General features: G+C 40.8%; 1 protein-coding gene across 1 annotated transcript in view; it reads left to right on the top strand.

Annotated features, from left to right (window-relative positions):
* The window catches only part of TRPC7 (transient receptor potential cation channel subfamily C member 7), a 114,978-nt gene that overhangs the window by 52,424 nt on the left and 41,687 nt on the right, over positions 1–20,867 (top strand). The window contains exon 3 of the mRNA XM_074604267.1: positions 11,357–11,539. Within this exon, the coding sequence (XP_074460368.1) occupies positions 11,357–11,539 (183 nt within the window). The remainder of the gene's footprint in view (positions 1–11,356; positions 11,540–20,867) is intronic.

Here is a 20,867-nt window from a genome sequence, read left to right as displayed (position 1 = left end):
TGGACTAACCGGTGTGTCTGATCTGAGGCTGACCATTGCTCATAGGTTCCTCCCTTGGTACAAATGAGAAATAACAGACAGCATCTTAGAATAAGAGAGCCATCACAGGAGACTAATCAATCAGCTGTTGATTTACTAGTAAGTAGGTAGGATTTATGTTCTACCACAACCTTTCCCAATGATCTCGGCTATTCCACAGAAATTTACCTTTGTCTCTCCAGTCTCTAAGCAAAATACAAGGGAGACAAACTCCTCTGTGCTGCCTCTCTGTGCTCTGCCGGCTGCCCAGCACAGGTGCCAGGGGACTTTCTGTTCGTGCAGGCAGATGGCGGCTGCTGTGGCAGAGCCGAACCACCCAGGACCGCGCTCAGCCATGGCCCTCGCTGCCGCTCCGGAGAGGAGCAGCTCGCGTTTCTCTGCCAGGTTTGCTGCCAGCTGTTCGTAGCACTGTGATAAATAGGGGGAATGATTTGGCCAGTTGCCTGTGTTTAGTTAAGAGTGGCAGAGTGTTTTCCTTTCTTACCCACTGAGCGTGCAAGACAAAATGAGTCCTGGTATTCAGACTGGTGCACCTACTCGATGGTAATGCAGAGAGGGCTCCTGCCACCTGCAGCTGGCTGTTTTGAAAGGAAAGACAAGTTGGCCTTGTCCATCCTAGTCACTGGGTCCTCTGCAGTGAGTACAGAGCTTGTATGACTTTGAGCTTGTCCTTACTAGCACACTTGCCATTCATCTTAGAGCATTTTCTCAGAGCACTTTTACTGGTATAAAATTACTTAGTAATACAACCACCCTTCCTCCTCCCCCTGGGACCAAGAGGGGGCATACTTTGGAGAGCCAAAGACAAAGACTTTTTTCACCAAGATGGAATCAAATTATTGGTGAGGATAACCGAGGGAAAATGATGCTATCACTATTGCCATATCAGTCCAATACAATATTGGTAAGCTTTGTGTTTTATTGGTAACACCAAATGCCCAAGCATTCAGCTAATACCAGCACTGGTTTTTAGGGAATAGTTAGGAGCGGGGTGGTTTATTATGAGCAAGATGACTGGTTTCCAAAGACTGCTGCTCATTATTCATGTTAGGCAAGGATATCCACTGGAACTACAAATGAACATAATTAGGACTATTGCTCTGAATAGAATAATAATACTAGATCAGCAGATGGGAGAATGGAGTCAGGTACATTTATCCAAGGCACTGTAGGGAATTAATATCATATTAATGAATGTAAACGAAGTAACACGTTCTGAGGATCTCAAGTCCAACATTAAAGAGGATGCAGATGGGAAGTGATTTAGTTTATCCTTCATTGTGTTGTTAATTGTTGTTATTGTAGATAATTATAATGAACCCATCCTCACTGCCTCTAGGCAGACTATCCACTGGATTGTGGATAAACAGGAATGGTATACAAACAATTTTACATTGCCACAAAATGGTGCTAGGTACTTTAGTGTCTATGCTTTTTTGGCATTTACATCATCAAAAATTGCAGTTTCCTGAATTATAATTTCTTGCAGGCAATTTTACACCGGTCCATGTGGAAATTGCTCATTGCCAAGTGTGTTATTTCATTGTCACTGTCCAAGCCTCAGGATCTGTACTCATTTCAGAACAGAAAAAAGTAATTATACACTTCTTATGTTCATATTTCTGCTTAAGAGAGTGCTGCAGCATCACTTCTAAATCTGCTCTTAGAGAGAGGATGATGTCCATATGGTCAAGAGTCCTCAGTGCCAGGACTCTACACCTGGGGCCACATTTTTCCAAAGTGCTCAGTTGCTATTCGGGTGCTGTGGGGACCAGAATTTCATCCACTCTGATGCTTGTGACTAGTTTTCCAAGGAGCTGCTGTTGCTGGATGTTGGTAACTGTGGTAGTTGTCTGTTTGAGATCTGGAAAACATATGGTTATCTTAGTTATCCATGTAGTTGCATCATGGCTCTCGGTTAAGCCAGGATTCATTGCAGGCTGGATTTAGGGGGAGTCTTTCTCCTGATATGCAGGTGCAGTCTGTAGCGAAAATTCCCATGAGAGATGGAACTCACAGTGCCTTAGAACATATAAATGTGTTCCTTAAGCAAGCTGAAAGTGCCAAATTTAGCTCAGCTTAGAGGGTAAACGTAGCTGTGTTAAGCAAACAATTGCTTTAAATTTAAATCCATTAACTTCTCCCTGTTTTTCAGGAAACATAGAGGCTTCAAGCAGCTGAGCTGAAAAGAGCTTGGGACGCAGCTAATGCATTTAGCACAAGGAAACTATTTGTTCAGTCTCAAGCTGTATAGGAAATGTGGATCTTCCCTAGTGGAGTTTGTGACAGACAAATCAGGAATGTAACAAAAATGCAAAAATGCCAGAGAGAAAAAGTATGGGTGGCACGTGAAATGAGGAGCTTGGCCCAGAGGTAATTTTTGTGCTTTGACACATCTGGCACATCAGAGCTGCAGATTTGCTGCCCCTTGTCTAGTGTGTAAGTGCTCTGTTGAAAACAGAAGAGGTGACAAACAAAAGAAGTTAACCCCAATGTGGCATTGGACTCCTGCCCTTGTGAAATGCATCTGGGGGTAAAAGGGAAATTCTTTCTGCGTGATGATAAAAGTAACATTGAGATAAAGATTCCTCTAAAGCAATGGGCATTTTTAAAAATAAGAAAAGCCATTTCTCAGTGTCATGTTCTCACACAAGGAGCAATCAAGTATTTGAAAATAATGGAAAGTGATTGGGAATCTGGGACTGCATCATCCTGAGCTTGCTTTTGCCGCTGACACTAACAGATCCTTAACTCTTCTTCACTAAGAGAATTAGCGGAGTATTATTTTTAATTGTGCAGTTTGCATTTAATAAAGAGAAGCAGTTGACAAGACACAGGGAGACAAACCCTCTTCTTCACTGAATGTGTGTTTTCCCTGCATTTTGCATGCCAAAGCATTTAGTTAATACCTCTGTATAGCCTGTCCTGTTTATTTGACATTCAGGGACTCGATAGTTTATCTTCTGAAAACAGGTGTTTCAGCATAAACATTCAAATGAGCTGGGAAAATCTGCAAGAAGTTAAAAAAACCACCTTTTAAGTAGTGGAAGAATCAAAAGCATGTGGCTTATTTTTGACGTGGGTTTGAAAACCAGCTGAGACGATATGAAAGGGAAGTACATCAAGCATCAAATGCCATCTTATGCTGAAAAGCTGCTATGCCAACCTTGAGATTTTCAATACTCTAATTTTAAAAAATTATTGTCAACTAACGTAATTTCTCTTCTAAGTATATTTAAATATCTTCAGCGACTTGGAATAGAGTGTTAGTTCTACTCTGAATAGCGCTGATGTTTCTGCACACATGCGTGCTACGGAGATGCTCCGTAATGGTACTTGTCAGGAAGAAGGTGACATTGTGGGAAAGGAGTGGAGGAGATGGAGGTGTACTTTAGGCAACTTCTTAGGCACGAATTAAAAAAAAAAAAGATTGTACTCTGTTCAGGGTGAGAAATTAAATAAGTCAGGTAATCACTAATTTCAGTGTAGAGAGAGTTCACATGTACAGGAAACTTATTTTAAGTTTCAAATAGAAAAAATTCAACATAATAAAAAAAGTTGAGTGGACTGATTCTGAAATTTCGTGTGCTAAGGAATCTAAAACTTTGGCTAAAGAGTCAGGAATGGTGCTCAGTCTCAGTCTTTAGCATTAACATAATCCTAGGATTATGTTAATGGATTCCTGGCTTTACTTCCCCAAGTAATCCATGCATTAATTTTAGATTAAAACGAAACAAAACAGAACTCACCATTTTAAAGAGTTTTGTTGTTTGCTTGGGTTTCTTTTAAATGTTTCAAGGGGATATCAAATTGAAGTATTTTGCATTTTCCAATGCTTTTATTGATGGAAAGGGCTTGCAAAATTTATTCATTGGTTTTGGTCCCACAGAAGCTGTGTTTGTCACAAAAATGAACAATTTCCCAGAAGCAATTATTGGTAGAGTTGGTAGATACACAGCAGCTAGAGCGCAAAAGAGTAGAAACAAAACTGGGAGGTGGAAATCTATCTTTTCTGCTGCTTTTGGCAGTTGGAGTGTCATTGCTGAAGGTTACACATATGCCTGGACCCGTGAAGGATGCTGTAAAAGCACAGTAACAAATTTTAAGAGATTTGCTAGCTCCACCACCGAAATGATTAGCACCGTCTTCTTTAATGATTTGATACATCTACCAGAGAATAATTATAAAGTGAAATCCGAAGTCAGTGGTCTGACTGATTTCTAACTGCTTTATCCCCTTGTTAAGGGGATACGCTGTCTCAGAGATCAGCTTCTGCGGTGCATATGAAGAGATGAATTGCAGTTAGAAAGCCTAACCTTTTCAAGAGAGAAGAAGCACACAAAAAATATTCTTATGGTAAATCAGTCATTGCAACTGCCGTTGAAATCCTTGTAATGAGGCAAGGGATGTTATTTTCATGGCTCATTGGAAGCCACATAATTTTTGGTTCTCAGTCAAAGCGTGCCGTTGTTTTCTGGACTTCTTTGGCCAAAAATAATGTCAACAGCGCTGTCTGCTTTGTCCTTGGGCTCTTTCATTGGACACATCTCTTGGTGTCTCCTGACACTGCTCATAGGATTTAAAAACACCCTCTGCCTGGAGGCACTGCCCCTCTGTGCCACCACGCTGGAGCCTGGCACTCTTCAGAGAGCAAACAGTTGCCGTGTTTACCTTGGCTCCATTTATAAAGGTCGAAATTGCTTGGAAAGCAATAGAGACACACTTTTGAAATATCAAACTCTTGTATTTGAACAGATTGCTTATTATATTATGCTCGATGGGGGTGAAGAAGTCAAGGCCTGGATCACTGAAAAAACGAACCAGCAGCATCTGTTGCTACCTCCAGACATACTTAGCAACATGCACCTGAGCAGGGAAATATTTTAAATGAGTACTTGGCTTTATTTTCAGAGACTTGCCCACTGAATATGACACAACACACCCAAAGCTCCAAAAAGTCACTGATGTGCTGCCGCTTAAGGAGCAAGAGAACATAAACCAGCTGGATGTTGTGCTTCCTGGAAAATTAACTGTACAGCCTTGGCGTAGTCTGCGCATGCAGGCATTTAGTCTGGAAACAATAGAAATGCACTCAGCTGTATTCAAACGTGTCAGCAGTTACGTGAACAGTTGACAGAGCTCTTTGGAAGTGGGTGCTCAGTGCACTTGAGATGATAACGTGGTTACATGAGCAGGATCAGTGCAGAACCCTTTCTTAGTGTCTCTTCTCATCGCCTTCCCTCCCACACGCCCTGTGCTTTTTTGCATTCCTAAACATATGGCCAGTCACAGGCAGTGTAAATACCAAGAAGGAAATTTGTCCAACAACTTCTAAACTGGCTTGTGCATATTTCATGTGGTGTTTAATTGGTAAATATTTATAAGCACTTGGAATATTTGACATGATGGTTTATTTAAAAATTTCATTTCAAATCCAGCATGTAATATTACTGGCTTTCTGCTCCCTCCTCCTTCCCCTTTTCTCTTACCTTTATTTTCTTTCTACAGCCGCTTTTATTTGGGGGAGTTTTCTTTTCATTTTTATAGAATTATGTTTTATTTCTTTTATGCTGCTTCTCCTCAATATGATAATCTAAGCAATGAAGTATTTCTCTCCATTATATATGTATAGGTGTGATGTAGGTTAAATACAAAAAGCAAAGAGCTTCAAGGAAACAGAAAGAGAGGCTCTGTGCAGTGTACCTACAGCTTTCATTTGCACAGCATGTTTAATGCTATCCCAAAATGTCAGATTTACTGCCAAGTACTCAGCTCCTGCATTGCTCACCGACAGGAGGTGGGATTCAGCAGATTTGTGCCGTGCAGTCGATCCGTGAATGCGAGCACACAGAGGCTTTCTGGTGCTACGATAGCCCCAGTCACAGTTGCCGGACGTTCATGCCCATTGGTTCCAGAAATCTTGGATTTGTGTGGAAGCCCTCAAATTCCAGTGGAGCAGATTTATAAGACAGATAATATACCATGGGTAGAGCCCTTGAGAAATGGTGACTTTAATATGTAGCTATCATCCTCTGTCTGTGCCCCTTTTCCTCCTTTTATTTGACCAAAAAAAAAAAGTGTATTGCTAAGCAGCATTACGCTCTGTTTTTTTTCTAGAAAAACTTCTGTAGATTAAATCATTCTGAGATAAATATGTGGTTAGATATTCAAAGGGAAACTCTTCTGTGATACTAGTTTTTTTGATCACAACTCTGACCCTGAAGCTTTAGTATAGGCTAATAGAACAATTAGTTGTATGCAAGACAGCAGTAAAAACGGTGAATTTTGGAATTATCTCTGATTGGAATATCTAGTGATGGGTTGTGATTCCTGCCCTGCTGTTTATGGATGTTTTTTGGAAGCACTTATTAGAGTGGATTTAATTAGATGTCCTCAATGGTGACATATGGAGTGATTCATGAACAGTGTACTTCTGTATTTGTGTGTCATGTGCTATCCTGTGAGTTTGTGGCCCCATTTCCAGTAACAACTGAGCAGTGAATAATCTACAATGATTGCAACCAAAAAAAATGGCAGGTTGATTGACAAACTTATCCCCCTTTGAAATTACCAAAGCTGAAAAGAAGATTGCTTCAGTGCTTCACTGAAACACATCCTTGCACGTATTTTATTGGCATCAGCAGGACTTGAACATAAGCTCAAGTGTGTTTCTGAATCTGGGACTGGGAAGGCAGAAGGCTCAGAAGCAACTTTGAGCTGGAAGATATTTGTAATTGCATATAAAATGGTCTGATCCTCTTATTTTCTGAACCATTGGCCCCACTTCAGTTTCTGGCGAAAGCTCATCTGCACCGAGGGGTTCAGCAAATCTCAGTTTTGCTCACTCTATCTTGCAGCATTGAGGCCAGACTTCTCTATGTGCCATCCAAAGTGCACCTGTAATGCTGGCATTTCAGAGGTAGGCTCCCATGGATGAAGAAGTTTCTTTTGAATCCTTGACTGTGATTGCTTTTGAAATAGTTTTGGGGTTTTTTTTCATTAACTAAATAGCCAAGATAGTTTGCTGGTCTTACTTTTTCTCATTTCTTTTAACTTTTTACTCAGACTGTATCCCTCTGATATGAAACAGCTCTTTTCTGAAGAAATCTGGGTGGTTTTGAACAGATGTGGAGACATGACAGAGTTCATTTAGAACATAATCAACGGATAATAATAGGGTACTCAGAGATATCGCAGTGAATGACAAGTACCATCAGCCTTTTTAAAAGAGCAAAATTAGACATTTTTAACTCCACATGCACAACAGTGTTAGAAGAAGCAGGAAATGACTGATTTGGAATTCTTTTATTATATTCTAGTTTTTAAAAAATGATATTGTAACATTCTCAAGCATTAACCTGATCCTTCTCTGCTCGCTGTCTCGATAGCAAATAAAATACTGTTCCGTGTGTTACTTGAAGCAGACTGGCTCTCTTGTGTACTTAGGTGTATCCTTCACCTTCCTCCCTGAGGCTTGAGAGCGCTCAGCTTGTCAGGATGAGGCCCCAGCATCCCTCATGTGTGATTTGCGGTTTTCATTACTGTAAAGATCCATCTGTTTTATGAAACTCGTATTCCTCAAACTTCTATAATGTGGTTGCTAATCGGAGCACTTGGGAAGGTTTTGGTTATTGTCGTTGCCTGTGTCTGGTTTTGCAATGCTGCCGAGAGGACTGAGCTGGATTTCATGTCTCCAGCTGTGAGTTGTTTCTTGTGATGGGAGGGAGGATCACCCGCTTGCAGCCCACTGCCTGGGTCCCCCCTGAAATCTATTTGGACGGGAAGGACCATGCAGGCCTGGCCTGGGGGTTGAACCCAGCTGGTGGAGGCAGCAGTGGAACGGGGACTGGCTCTTTGCACCCCAAGACACAGTGGCAGTCTGCTCCTCTGTCTCCTGGTAGAGTCACCAGGCGTCCTCAGGGCTCTGATCTTCAAAAATATTGGTGTAACAAAAAATAACTGGAAATGCGTTCTGGTTCTCCTGCACTTCTTCATCCTGACTCTTCCAGCCCAGGCTATCCCTTGCCCTGGGGCTGCAGCCTCCTGTCCTATGCAAAAGCGAGCCCCGCCACTGTCCCAGCACTCTTTCGCGCAGGGTATGCAGCATCGCAGATGATGCCAAATGTGTGAAATACAGACAGTTTATACAGCACTGGCACATGCACCAATATAGCTTGCATGCTGCTTGTAAATCTTCTTGGCTTCCTGGAGTTTTTACCATGCGTCATGACTTGCAATTCATTATTTTATATGCAGGTAGGTCATCTCTGCTTGCGTCATCAAGGCTACACTATGCCAGCCAGGGTCAGGAGAAGCTTGGCTGTCAGTCTCCCGCTAATCTCAGTTTTTAGTAAAGATACCTTCGATAACTTGTTCTCACAAAGGGAAAGTCACTGACATTAGGAGAGTCACTGAATGGATGTGTCCTCACCGTCAGACTGAACAGGATTTTCTGTGCTGACTGTGAGCATTAAGGAAGCCAGAACAAAGGTGACAAATGCTTTTGTAAAAGGGATCATCAGAAGCCACAGTAGGTTCAGTGATCATTGAGACTTGTCTTGACACGTGAGCAGTGTCTCCTGAGAGCAGTAAGCTGCTCTCCTGCCTGGCTGCAGATTAGTTGGAAAGCTATTTTATTTTATTTTATTTTATTTTATTTTATTTTATTTTATTTTATTTTATTTTATTTATACCGCCTATATTTTGGGTAGATTGTGTTGCTGCTTGTGTCTACTTAAAAATTGGAGTAAATAATTTTGAACAGAAAAATCATTCATAGTCTCTGCAAATGTAGAGAACAAGTGAAAACATTAGGCTCAGCGATGTGAATAAAGTTGTGTCTTGATGGCATTTTCCAGCTGGGAGCCCGTCATTTACTGTTGCTTTAGAAGAACTTTTCTAGTTGCTAACTAAACTGCTTTCCTTAAGGAAAAGAAAGAAAAAGAGGAAAAATAATCTCAGCTAATACATCCTAGATGTTCAGATGATGTGGAAATGGTGATCAGAATTACCTTAGGCGTGCTGGCTAAGGGATAAGCTTGTAAACTTTGCACACAGTGCATATAGAATGGTATTAAAGCTAAGCAGAGTTTTCACCCTTTTTTTTTTAGGCCCGCTGGGCCAATGGTGTGCCTCCATCACCTGTGGCAGCTGAGCCTTTCATTCTCAGACCACGGTTATTTTCAGATCTATCTCTATTTGCTGTCCTTCACAATTCCTGCAGCTATTTCAAAGCTGGTATTTGTGTTTGGGCATCTACTCTCTTAGTGAACAGAAAAGCTTTCTATTTATTGAAATTCATCTCGGTATGGTGAAGATTAAAGCACGGAATTGATTAGAGAGGAGTGCTTTGATTCCATAAAGTACAATCTGTCCTTCGTTTACATTTCAGACCTTACTTCACCCCATATTTGATAACATTCGCTCCACAAGTCCTATCTCCACAAAACACTTAGGTACTAGATTTAGATGCAAATGTACAATTATTTTCTGTTTGAACCTTGAGGACATCTTGAATCTTAGCGCACTAAATTGGCACATGTATAGAAACCTCAGTGCCCCACTTTCTGCGATGGGGCACGCGCCTGCTCTACCAGAGATAAATGCTGGCTTGTTATATTATGTATCCTTTTAATGGAGAATTGAAGTTCTTGCTGAAAAATTAGAACATGCGGTCTGACTACAGCACTCGAGGAGGAAACGGGAAACCCAGATTTCAACCTTTTTGGTAGCTAAGGGGATGTAAACATACAAGCTCCACCTTGCAGAAGGTCTCGCCACTAAAATACAGACTAGTCCCCATCTCTCCTCCTCAGGCCCTTCTCCTAAACACCTATCAGAAATGGCATCTTCTTGTTTCTGCGAGGATGCTCTAATCCCAGCACTGAAGGGCTTTCTGCTCCCCTGCGACTGTTGAATTTTTCTGCATTGAGTGAAGCAGCTCTTCATAGCCTTCAGTGTACAGGAGAGCATAGTAAGCAAAGCTGGGACACAAAGACACATTAAAAGCAACCTCAGACCTCTGACAAAGTCATTAAAACAACTTATTTAAAAAATACTCATTATCAGGGGCATCTCAGTTCTGAAGGGGAAAAACTGTCCGAGGAAATGTAGCCACCTCTAGTAACACAGGGTTTTAGACAGTGCAGCTGTCCCTAACTAATGAATGTTTGCACAGTGCTTTGAGATCTTTGCCTAACAAGGAAGACTAATATGTTGCTATGTGTAAATGTTAGAATTAATAATTTAGAAAATATTGGAGTACAAAGCCAGGTTACTCTTATCATTTCATCAAAGCCAGGTTTAACTACCTTCTTTTTTTGGCTGCTGGCTTAATTAGATAAGCTGCTGAATTTAATTAACTCATCAAACCTAATTTGAAAAGATCTCTCAGGTCAGTAAGAGCTTGTCTTCTGCTTATTATTTCTATTTGTTGCATCGAGTCTTTAATATCACCATTTTGTTAGGATATTAATGGTAGCCTTAATTGTGTTCTAATTTACTGCATTTACTCAGGTGGTGTCAGTTTCCTCATTTTTTAAGTGTCAGCTTGTGAAAATCAATCACAATTTAATTTAAGGCTGTGAAATTACTCTTCTAGCCCTCTGTCAAGTCAGCTACATACTATCTCTTTTCCCGTAAGTGTAATTTGGGTTTGCAAGGTGAAATTATTTCAGAGGAAATCAAGTTGAGTTTCTGAAGTCCCATTTCCAGAAGAAGTGTTATGACAAAAATTATTCTCTGGATGCTCTTTTGGGACTATTTAACCAAATTGTTGGGTAATAAATTTGAAACTTAAATTTGTATTACAACTATATGATTCATTTGAAGACATCTGCGTGTGACGCTGCAACTTGTTGTACTGGCCTGAAACTCCTTGGAAGTTACTGAAGAAAGAATTACTAGTGAAGAATTTAAATTGTAAAATTTGTTGTAAATTCCAACCCATTAGAAGGACTTTCATTTGTCCCTCTTTTCACATTCCTAGAAGATATGCCACACAGAGAGGAGAGGTCAAGCAATTGCTTACAATCAAAATTTCTCTATAAATTATTTACTTGTTCATCTGTAAGGCATGCACTGTTGTAGTGTAAACTATGTTGTTGATAGAAACATTTCCAATTAAATTTGGAGGAGTTCACGTATATTTGTGAAAAGCTAGGTATATCCTGGGCAAAATCAAATGCTTTCTTACTACTCCAGCCAGGAGTTTTGCAGAAGTAACCTTGCCCACAATTGCGTTCTCTTGGTTTTATTTGTTTGAGGTGTACTTTCAAATGCACAATTAAATAACTTTTGTTTCTCTGTTTTCCCTTAGAACGACTATAGGAAGCTATCTATGCAATGCAAGGACTTCGTCGTGGGGGTGCTGGACCTTTGCAGAGACACTGAAGAAGTAGAGGCGATTCTCAACGGAGATGTGAACATACATCTGTGCCCTGAGCACCACCGGCCAAGTCTAAGCAGGATTAAACTTGCTATTAAATACGAGGTCAAAAAGGTAAGCTGTTTTTTGGATCCTTGGTGGATACATCTCCACATCTAAATTATGCTTCCTTGATGTCACCTGGAAAATAATAAATGAAAGACACATTTCAGTGGGACCAGGACTATGCCTAAAAATTTAATACCTTATGGCCTGATGTGCATTTTCTCACATACTTTAATGTGGAGAAGGGTATTTGCAAAGGACACATTACAGCAGGTATGGCATTTATTTTAAAGTGATAGACATGAATGTATAGATGGCCGAAGGGACTGCCCATAGTGCACAGTGCTGCTTGTGCACATCATGACTATGAATCTCTGAAGACTTCAGCAGGGACCAAAATTTGTTACCATGCCAAACTGATCGCCTTTCTTCCTGCACTGTGATCTACATGAAGGTAGGGGATGAACCTAGCAGATGCTGTGGCATCTTTGGCCACAAATTATAAAAGCAGAGAATTTAGTCCAGATCCTCACCATTCCCAAACCATCTGTCTTTCCTTCAAACTAAATCTTCTGCTTAGACCAAGGATATATCTGGACTCTGCAGTTTGACTGAAGTCAGTAGACCGAAGTCTCCAGTCTCGCCTCTTCTCAAATGCTCCCTGACCACTCCGCTCTGATTCACATCTGCTTTTAGTCTCCAAATCCACTTGTAACCATCAAAAATGTTACCTTTTCTGTAATCTTATGGAAAAAACATATACAAAAAGCAACAATTTTGTCATAGTCAAGATCCTTTACGGCAGTGTGGTGGAAAGTGGAATTTAAATTTTAAAAAAATAAGTTTTGTATTTTTGGAATTTGTAAATTTAATGGTTGGACTCTATGATCTCAAAGGTCTTTTCCAACCTAAGTGATTCTATGATCTTATTGTTTTATTCAGAATTAGATCAAAACTTCAAAAATCAATTTATTATTAACTTGGAATTTTGATTTTTTTGAAAGCTTGTGAATGTAGATAAAAAGCAATAAAAAGTGATAGATTCTCAGCTTCCACTCTCCTAGAGCTCCAGATCCATATTCTAAGAGTTCAGATTTCCACCAAGTCTACGAAATAGAAGTTGTATATTTTAAGGAAAAACATACTGATGGACCTTTAGAAGTATTTTAAACAAACATTTAGCTTTATGGAAGTATGTTGTGTGAATGGAAAATTTGATTCTGGCAAATCCTAGGTCTGGGTGGTCCCAATTAATTGCTCCTACAATATGCATTGATGGAAACTGGGCTCCTGCTACTGGACTCAGAAAGCGTTCCAAATTTTCAAGCTAACATCTGCTCTCTCTTTCCCCTCCCAAACTCGCCACCTGCTTCAGTTTGCCTCTTGACTGCGTTACTGTGCTGGCCAGAGGAGGTCTTTTCCTGTTATGAAAGCCATTAATTAAAAAGAATCTTAAAACTCTCATTTGAAATGAATGGCTTTCATGCAGAAGCACATGGTATGGAGCCAAGTGTTTCCTCCTAGGATTTTGTGTCTCTGCATCATTCCATCACCAGAGCTGAGCATAACATCTCAGTTCATTGTTAGTTAGATGCCTCTCAACAAGCTGGGTCAAGTTTAGTTATTGAAACCGTTGCTTTGGTAACAGGAGGCCAGACTTGCTCTGGTACTTGTTCAGAAAATGAATGAACTCATCTAAAATACACTGATAGTACGTCATCAAGAAATAGTTCCCCATGACCTATGGTCTGAGAATTATCACGAAGTTGATCAGAACCTCAAGCCTTTTCAATGCATGGAGTCTTCTGCACTATTTTACTTGTTTATTCTTCTAAATATTTCTGTCATCCTTTAGATACCAAGACCATTGGCCCGAGCTGAATTGCTGTTAGTTATTGTGCTCCTTTGAGCACATTCATGCTAGCTTGGTCGGTGTCAGAGGAACATTTCCTCTATTTCTTACATGTTATATGTGTGCACCTTTTCCTAATACATGAACACTGACCTAAAGCATCTGTGGTGGGTCATATACAGTTAGTCTTTTTGCTTATAAATATCTTCCTCTGCCCAGGAAAGCTGAGCATCCTCTAGATCACAGCAACCTGTTACTACCTGATAATAACTGTTAAACTAATTACAGAACATAACCATGAACATTTGTCAACATCATGTTGACTCTCAGGTTAGCGCTTTTCAGAATATTCTTTTCAGCAGGCGGTGTATGTTTACATGTAAGATAAGCATTTAACTGCTACCTCGAAATAAGATAGTTTCATTTGTGGGAGGCAGAGACACATTCAGATAAATGGCTTTGGTTATTGGCAGTGACTTATGATAATAGACTGATATTTATCACACTTGCTGGAAAAAGTGATTGTGTTATGGTAACACAGTAACAATTTCCTTAAGAGGCAATGGATTGAGGTATGTTTTTTATCCGGCTGAGAGATATTTAGGTTTATGTATAAAAACTCTGTGCTTTGAAACACATTTAATTTTAAGAAAAATCCTATAACAGAGATGGGTGAGATGGAGGGTGAATTCTTATACGTGTTTGATAAATCAATTCTTGGGCAGATTCTGTAAATTTCAAGTCACTTTTTCAAAGCTAATGCAGTGACTCATAGGCATAAGCGACATCGCATGTGGCCCTCCAAGTATGAAAGGCAGACGGAGGCAGGCGTACCAAGTGACTTCCCACCCCGAGCACCCAACCCCCTGAGCCCCATCACTTGGTCTGACGGTGCTGCCTGCCCAGGCCAAGTCCGGGAGCTGGGACGTGGGTGGCTCTAACTCACCCAGAAACAGTCCCAGGGATGTGGAGACCTTTCCAGTGTTTTAACTGTACCCTAGAACTGGAATGACACAGAAATAGTTGTGTTTGTCTTCCCCCCCCGCCCCGCCCCGGAAGTTTAGTTGGCAGGGTGGGACTAGTGAAGGGACTACAGCAGTGCCTGCCACCCCTGCTACCAAAACCTCCTCACCTTTATCATTAGCATCAATATTCAGATGGTGGGTTTTGTATTATCCAGCTCAGCAAGCTCTAGGTGAGCCAAAGAAATAAATTACTTAAATGAGTATAGAGCACCTGAAACATTTTATATTCATTCTTTCCCATGAACAGCAAGAAGAGTCTTAGACAAGACAACTTCAGGGACTCCATAATGGTCAGAGAAAATAAAGTAAAAGAGGTGTTGGTTGTGTTTCTTTTTTTAAGTTAGTATGCAGACTAAGTACTTGCGTTCACATTCAAAATTTTAAGAAATATTTGATTTTTAAAAAAAAATCTATTTTTTCCATTAGCTTCTTAATTCACTTTTCTGTATTAGTACTCTAAGTGCCTACAGTAGGCTTTCTTTGATGAAAATTCACAGAGAACAATTTATATTGAAAATTATTATTTCGTATCCATGATTTTACTTTTACAGCTGCTGATGTGCTCTGCATTTTATCACACTTTTATTTCCAGAGTCTAAGGAAGATGTCAAGGGCTCCCATCCTCAGGCAGGAGAGCAATTGCATCTGTAGAGCTTCATCAGGCCTTAGCACAAACTTTTAAAATCTTCCTTGTTCTTTTAATTGTCTCTGTTACTTCATTGTCCTCACACAGTGCAGTCACCACAGCTACCGTGTCTAAGAATGCTATTTTTCTTTAATAGTAGCAGCTGGTCTACCAGATTCTCCCATCCCCTGCCCAACCCACAGCCCTCATAGGGTTGTCCTCCCTCTCAAAGGCCAGGAGGAGGCAGAGATAACAGAATTTCGAAACAGAGAACCATCACACTGCATTTTATGGATTTAAATTGACTCTGCCATCTTTTGTCTTTTTCTTCCTATATGCCCATTTGAAAATTTGAGGGGTGCAATTGATGCTACACATGCAGTTTAAACTGTAGGTGCAAATTTTGGTTCCAACATAGTATCTTCTTAATCCTGATTTCAGCAATTGCGTTCCCCAACAAGCCACACTTGGAGGTAGAGGCTGCCCCTCCCTCACACGTACAGTGCATGTCATGCCTGCACAGCAGGGAACTCAGCCATCAACTTTGAAGTACCTTTTAGCCCAAAACACTGTGCTGCTCATGCCTCTGTGCTTGAAGGGCAAATTCCTGCTTGAAAATCCCCAAGTCCACGGGTAACCTGGCCTTGAGCTGAATGGGACGTCTGTTTGCTGACCTGTTCATGGACCACACTCTCAGTGCAGGAAAACCTTGTCTGCACACCAGGGCTAAAAAGGGGACTGAAGCCTTCTTACCTTCTCTACTCAATAAACCTGCAACTGGTACCTACAACAGGTCCAGGACCTAAGTGAACTTTCTCTGCGCTTTTTCCTTTGTGCTTCCCATTAGAGTTCCCTGTTGCCTCACCCCTTTGCTACTCCAAAAAAAAGCAGTTCACATTCAACAGTTTTATTGATCGTTGTCTTTTTTCCTAATTTACAAAATTTGAGATGAATTTTGGAAAGTCAGTCAAGAAAGCATGAGAAGTTCCAGAATTCACTTGTTGGGTTTTTTTTATTTTTTCCTTTTGTTTCTGCAAGGCATGCTACTAGCACATATGAGACGCTGGCAAGAAAGCAAGTTTAAGGCTCTTATATAATTGGAGGACTTTACATAGAAGGTCATTGAAGAATTAAGAAACTCTGCTTGTACATATTTCGCAGCAAGGAGAAAGCTAAAATTACAGTGTTTTACAAAGTGGTCTTTAAAAACTCTGTATTACTTTTATTCTCTACCCTTCCTGAAAGAACTAAATAATCGATCTGTACCGCTGGATTCTTGGAAAACTGCACTGAAATGCCCTCCATTCAAGTTTTCCTGAGTCATTTCTCCCTTCAAATTAGCTGTCTTAATGATTCATGATTCCTCGAAAATTATTACAATGGGAACAGTTTGTCAAGTGCAAAACAAACCATTTGCAAACATTTGAGCATTTACTGAGTCCTGGCTGCTTTCCAAGAAATGGACTTTTAGCCCATGTTATGGGATTGTTGCAAATTTACTATTGTCTCCCCTGATATTAGTTAGCTATGCTTCACATTTGCATAGTCCAGTCAAAAGCTGATATCTTGCTCCTTCAGATGTGCAGGGCCTCAGGCAAAGGGAGAAGAAAGGTTGGGTGCAGGAGGAGCAACAGAGGATGCTGCTGATGCTTCAGCAAGGCTGTTCAGGTGTTTTCTTTGGATGTGGTAGGAGAGGGCTGGGGAACCACCACAGCGTGAGAGCAAACACCGTCACAGAGTCCAGCAGCTACTCATGGGAATGGCAAAATTAAAAGCAGCGTTAAGGTGAAACAGGAATCATTTAGGTTGGGTGTTTCTGCTGGATTATATCCAAAAGTGGCTTGAGTTGCTAAATTGGAGTTCTGGTCCCAAGGAAGGAAAATAAAACTGATCTTAGCTTCTTGAGCCAGGGATACTCTCAGCTGTTCCTGCGGGCTTACAACATCGAAGCGAGAGTTTGCTTCGTGTTCTTGACTGAAAATTGCAGAATAACATTTTTTCTTTCTTGGAACAATTAAAAAATTTTGATTCCAATCAGATACTGGAAATAAGAGGGTAGCACACGTTTTCCCCGTGTGTGAACTATTTTCTAATTAAGCCAGGGTGTGATTTCTACCCATGAGAGGCACAGGTACAGAGGCTGGGATGACTCTGTCTTGGACTCTTCCCTTGGAGACCCAATAGTGAGAAAATGCAGTTTTTGATGTACCACAACAAAGCAATTTTGCTGATGTATATTAGTTTTACAGAGCCCTTCATATCTTCTGTTCTCATTTTTGTCTGTACTGTAATGCTCCTTTCTTGTCATCCTTTAATGTTGGCAGGGGGCTTATGTGTTGACATTTACCTTTAGGTCTAAAGCTGTTGCTTCGCTGTAGGAGGTGACATTCATTCTCCTTCTTTCCCAATGTCAGAATTGTCATTGCTGTGTTCTTTTAATTGCAAATGTTGAGTGCCCACCTCTGTTTTCTCAGCAGCTCAGTTCCTAGCCATCACAAAGCCAGAGCACCTTTCTCTTTCACAACTTTTAATTTAATTAACAGTAAGACACAAAAATTGGATTTGAAAAAAAAAAAACTAATAAGAATTAAACAGAACACCAGATGGCTGTGTAAATCCTATTTAATAGAGAGCTGGAACAGGAACTTTTCTCATAACTGTATTACTAATAATTAACATATGGAGGATGCTCCGAACAGAATACTCATGCTTGCATTAGATTATAATTTTTCACTGCGTTGGTCATGTGACTCAGATACTCAAGGGCAGGAGAAGTCCCAGTTCTCGTCAGCTGCTGCAGCAACCTGTGCTCCCCATTCATTTGCTCAGAGGATGCGGTTTTAACCTGCACAATAACTTGTGAACGAAATACCTACCAGGGACCTTCTCACCATTGAATGCAGCCCCACCTGCAGCATTTCCACCCGGCACGGGACCTAGAGAAGGTTAGTCCCTGAATGGGCAAAAAAACCCTGCTGAGGAGACAGCTCTGCCCCTCAAAATGTGCAGTAACGGACACTGCCCCAAACACAGGCTGGGGCAGAGCTCAGCTAGCACACCCTTAGGAAGGTTAACTGGAGAAGTTTGGTGTTTGCAAGAGAAGCGCAAGAAAATAAGGTGGAGAACAGAGGGCAGAAGCAGCCCAGCAGTGACAAGAAGTTGTGAAGCTCTTCTCTTTGGAAAGCGAGGAGTCTATCTGTGTCATGCGCCATGGTGGGTAGCTATGGCTCCGCGAGTTCTATGTGCTCTCAATTTGCAATTATCCCACAAATTCCTGCAATGCCGTGCCCTGGTGAGGGACCGCTGCAGGGGAAAGGTGGAGAGGGCGCACTGGGGCACACCGCCCACCGCCTCACACACAGCCTGTGCATGAGCCTTAACACAAATGGAAAACTACGTTTCGGTAACCTAAATTAAATGTTTCAGCTCCATAGCTTTCAGAGCTGTCTAGGTCACAGAAAATATCTCTTGCTGCTGTTTGTCCTTCTTTGGAGCCAAATTAAGTTTAGGAATTTCCCACAGGATGAATGTTGGTCTTTCTGTACCCCAAGGGCTGTAACGTGCACAGATATGGCTTGAAGCAGGACAGGGATATATTTTACCATCTAAATGTGAAGCCTCGAGGAGGAGAATTCATCAAGAAAAAAGGCTTTCGGGAAGTTGGCTTTTTGCTTTTTTTTTTTCTGTAATCCCTAGTGAATTTTTTCCCACTCCTTAGTTTCAGGAATGTTTAACTGATGCCTTGTGAAGTCATTGATGGCTTGGACTGTGGTGGCAGGCTGAAAAGTGTCTCTTCATCACTGGAGAGCCAGTTGATACTGTAAAAATGTAGTTTAATTTCTAAGTGAATAGTAGAAACACTGTGGTCATTCTCTTAAACATATCCATGTAATTTTCCTTTTTACATTTTTAATTGCATATTACAGACATTTTGTCAGAGATTGGAAAGGAAAGGAGTTACTTCCCTTCCTCACAGAAAGTGTTTCTATGCCTCTGAGTATTTCGTTAGCAAGGTTCCTTCCTCCCCCTAAAATCTGTGGTTCTGATGATTTCCTTTTGCCCAGATGTTTTAATTTCTTTTCTTTTCCAAGATGAATCTCATTTTGTTATTTCCTGCCCATACATCAATCCTCTCAAGGCTTGAATGAATCATTTCTCCGTCCTGAGTGGTGTTTGCAATATTCCCAATTTACTGTAATATGCAGACTTAATTATTTTCATTTGCAAAGTGCCAGAGGGCCTTAGATGTCCATCAAGACATTGACAAGAGAGCACAGGAACATATCAAATCCATTGCATAGATGCCCATCCCAGACGAAAGGATTTAAAATTACCTTTATTAATAATAAAATTCTCTTAGAAAAGAGCAATTAATATGACCTGCTATAAAGCTGACCTTAGTTGCCCCCAATTTTGGCTTCATCTATCTCCCCATAGGCAGCAGACCTGCTAAAGTGCATTTTGGATGGTAAGTCAGGTGGGGATGAGTACAGCCCCTCAAAAAATAATAAGAGTCAGTGTTTCAAGTTACTGAGGGAATTTTCCTAAGTGGTGTTCAAATTCGGGTATCCTCATGGGTACTGACCCAGTGTGCAGCTCTCCTACACGGAGTTCTTGTCATGCACCTGTGGGTGTCTACATTTCAGTACGTTGTGGGGATTCTATACCTCATGGTGAGAGGAGTCTCATCCTGTGAGTGAGTCTCTCTCTCCATCATCTCTGCTGCGAGTGAAGCTGTCTACACTGGAGGCATCTGAGTTTGAGCACCAGGCCAAACTCAGATGTCTCTCCTGGGGGAGGAAGAGGCTATAGCACCTTAAATCTCTCCTTCTGTGCCCATTGTAGTTGGTTTTTTTTATGGATACCAAAGGGAACTTGTTGATTCCTAGCTTTTTATTGTGGCTTATTTTCAGATGAATAATTAAATAATAAGGTTTTCCAAATGGTTTTGATTCTGCACAGATATGAAAACCCTGCTGTGTTAGAGGCTGGGACTTCCAATTCATTTGCTTGTTTTCAGATAAATGATTCAGTGATAAGTTTTATTCATACGTGTAAAAAAAAAAAGAGAAACCAGACATTAGCAATAAATCTCTTCAGAGAACACGCAGCCCACTAGAATATGAAACAGAAGTTGGCTCAAGAGCCAACCACCTTATCCGCTCCCCTACAGAAGAGCACTTAGCACAGAAAAGAGCCTCTATCCTGCCTCATGGAAGTGAAATTGTAAATAAATTTTAGGCAGAACAAGGATTAAACTGAACCAATTAAAGAATTTTTGTAAAGTCTATATTTTCTAGTTATACACCTCAAATATATCAGACTTAACTTAATGTCATGTGAATTGAAAATGTAACAGAATAACAAAAAAAATCCCCCTCCATTCCCTCCACTACTAAGAGGATTATTAATTTTGTGTTTTCACTCAGCACTGGAGAGCATTTCCATCAACAGGCGAATTGCATTTGAAATGGTCCTGGCAGTTTCATTTACCCCATTATTTTTGTTTTCTATTAGACTAATTTGTTTTTATTGGGTTTTATTTTGTGCCTGTTCACCATTCCGGTGCCTGGTCAAATCCTGTTTCTCTCCACGTTGCTCATTCTAATGGGACCACGCCGTCTCCTTTACAGAGCTGCGCCGCACGGGTCGTTTGGGGCAATTACACAAGCGCTGGGATGACCTTCACTGCCTTGGTTCTGTCTTCTTCTCACCTTTGCAAAGTGAGATCCTGCTCCTGTTAATGTACTCACTGATTTAGCCGAGAGCAAAAGATCTATCCCAAACAACACACTTGCTTTTATAGAGCAGACCGAGGTGCAGCAAAGAGATGTGGTTGTAAACTGTAGCTATGCTAAGGTTTTAAGTGATGAAAAACAGAATTTTGGATTAGAT

Source organism: Larus michahellis, chromosome 11 (genome assembly GCF_964199755.1).
Source record: "Larus michahellis chromosome 11, bLarMic1.1, whole genome shotgun sequence".
NCBI classification, from domain to species: Eukaryota; Metazoa; Chordata; class Aves; order Charadriiformes; family Laridae; genus Larus; species Larus michahellis.
The sequence above is the reverse complement of the archived record's forward strand: the minus strand, read 5'-3'. Positions and strand labels throughout refer to the sequence as shown.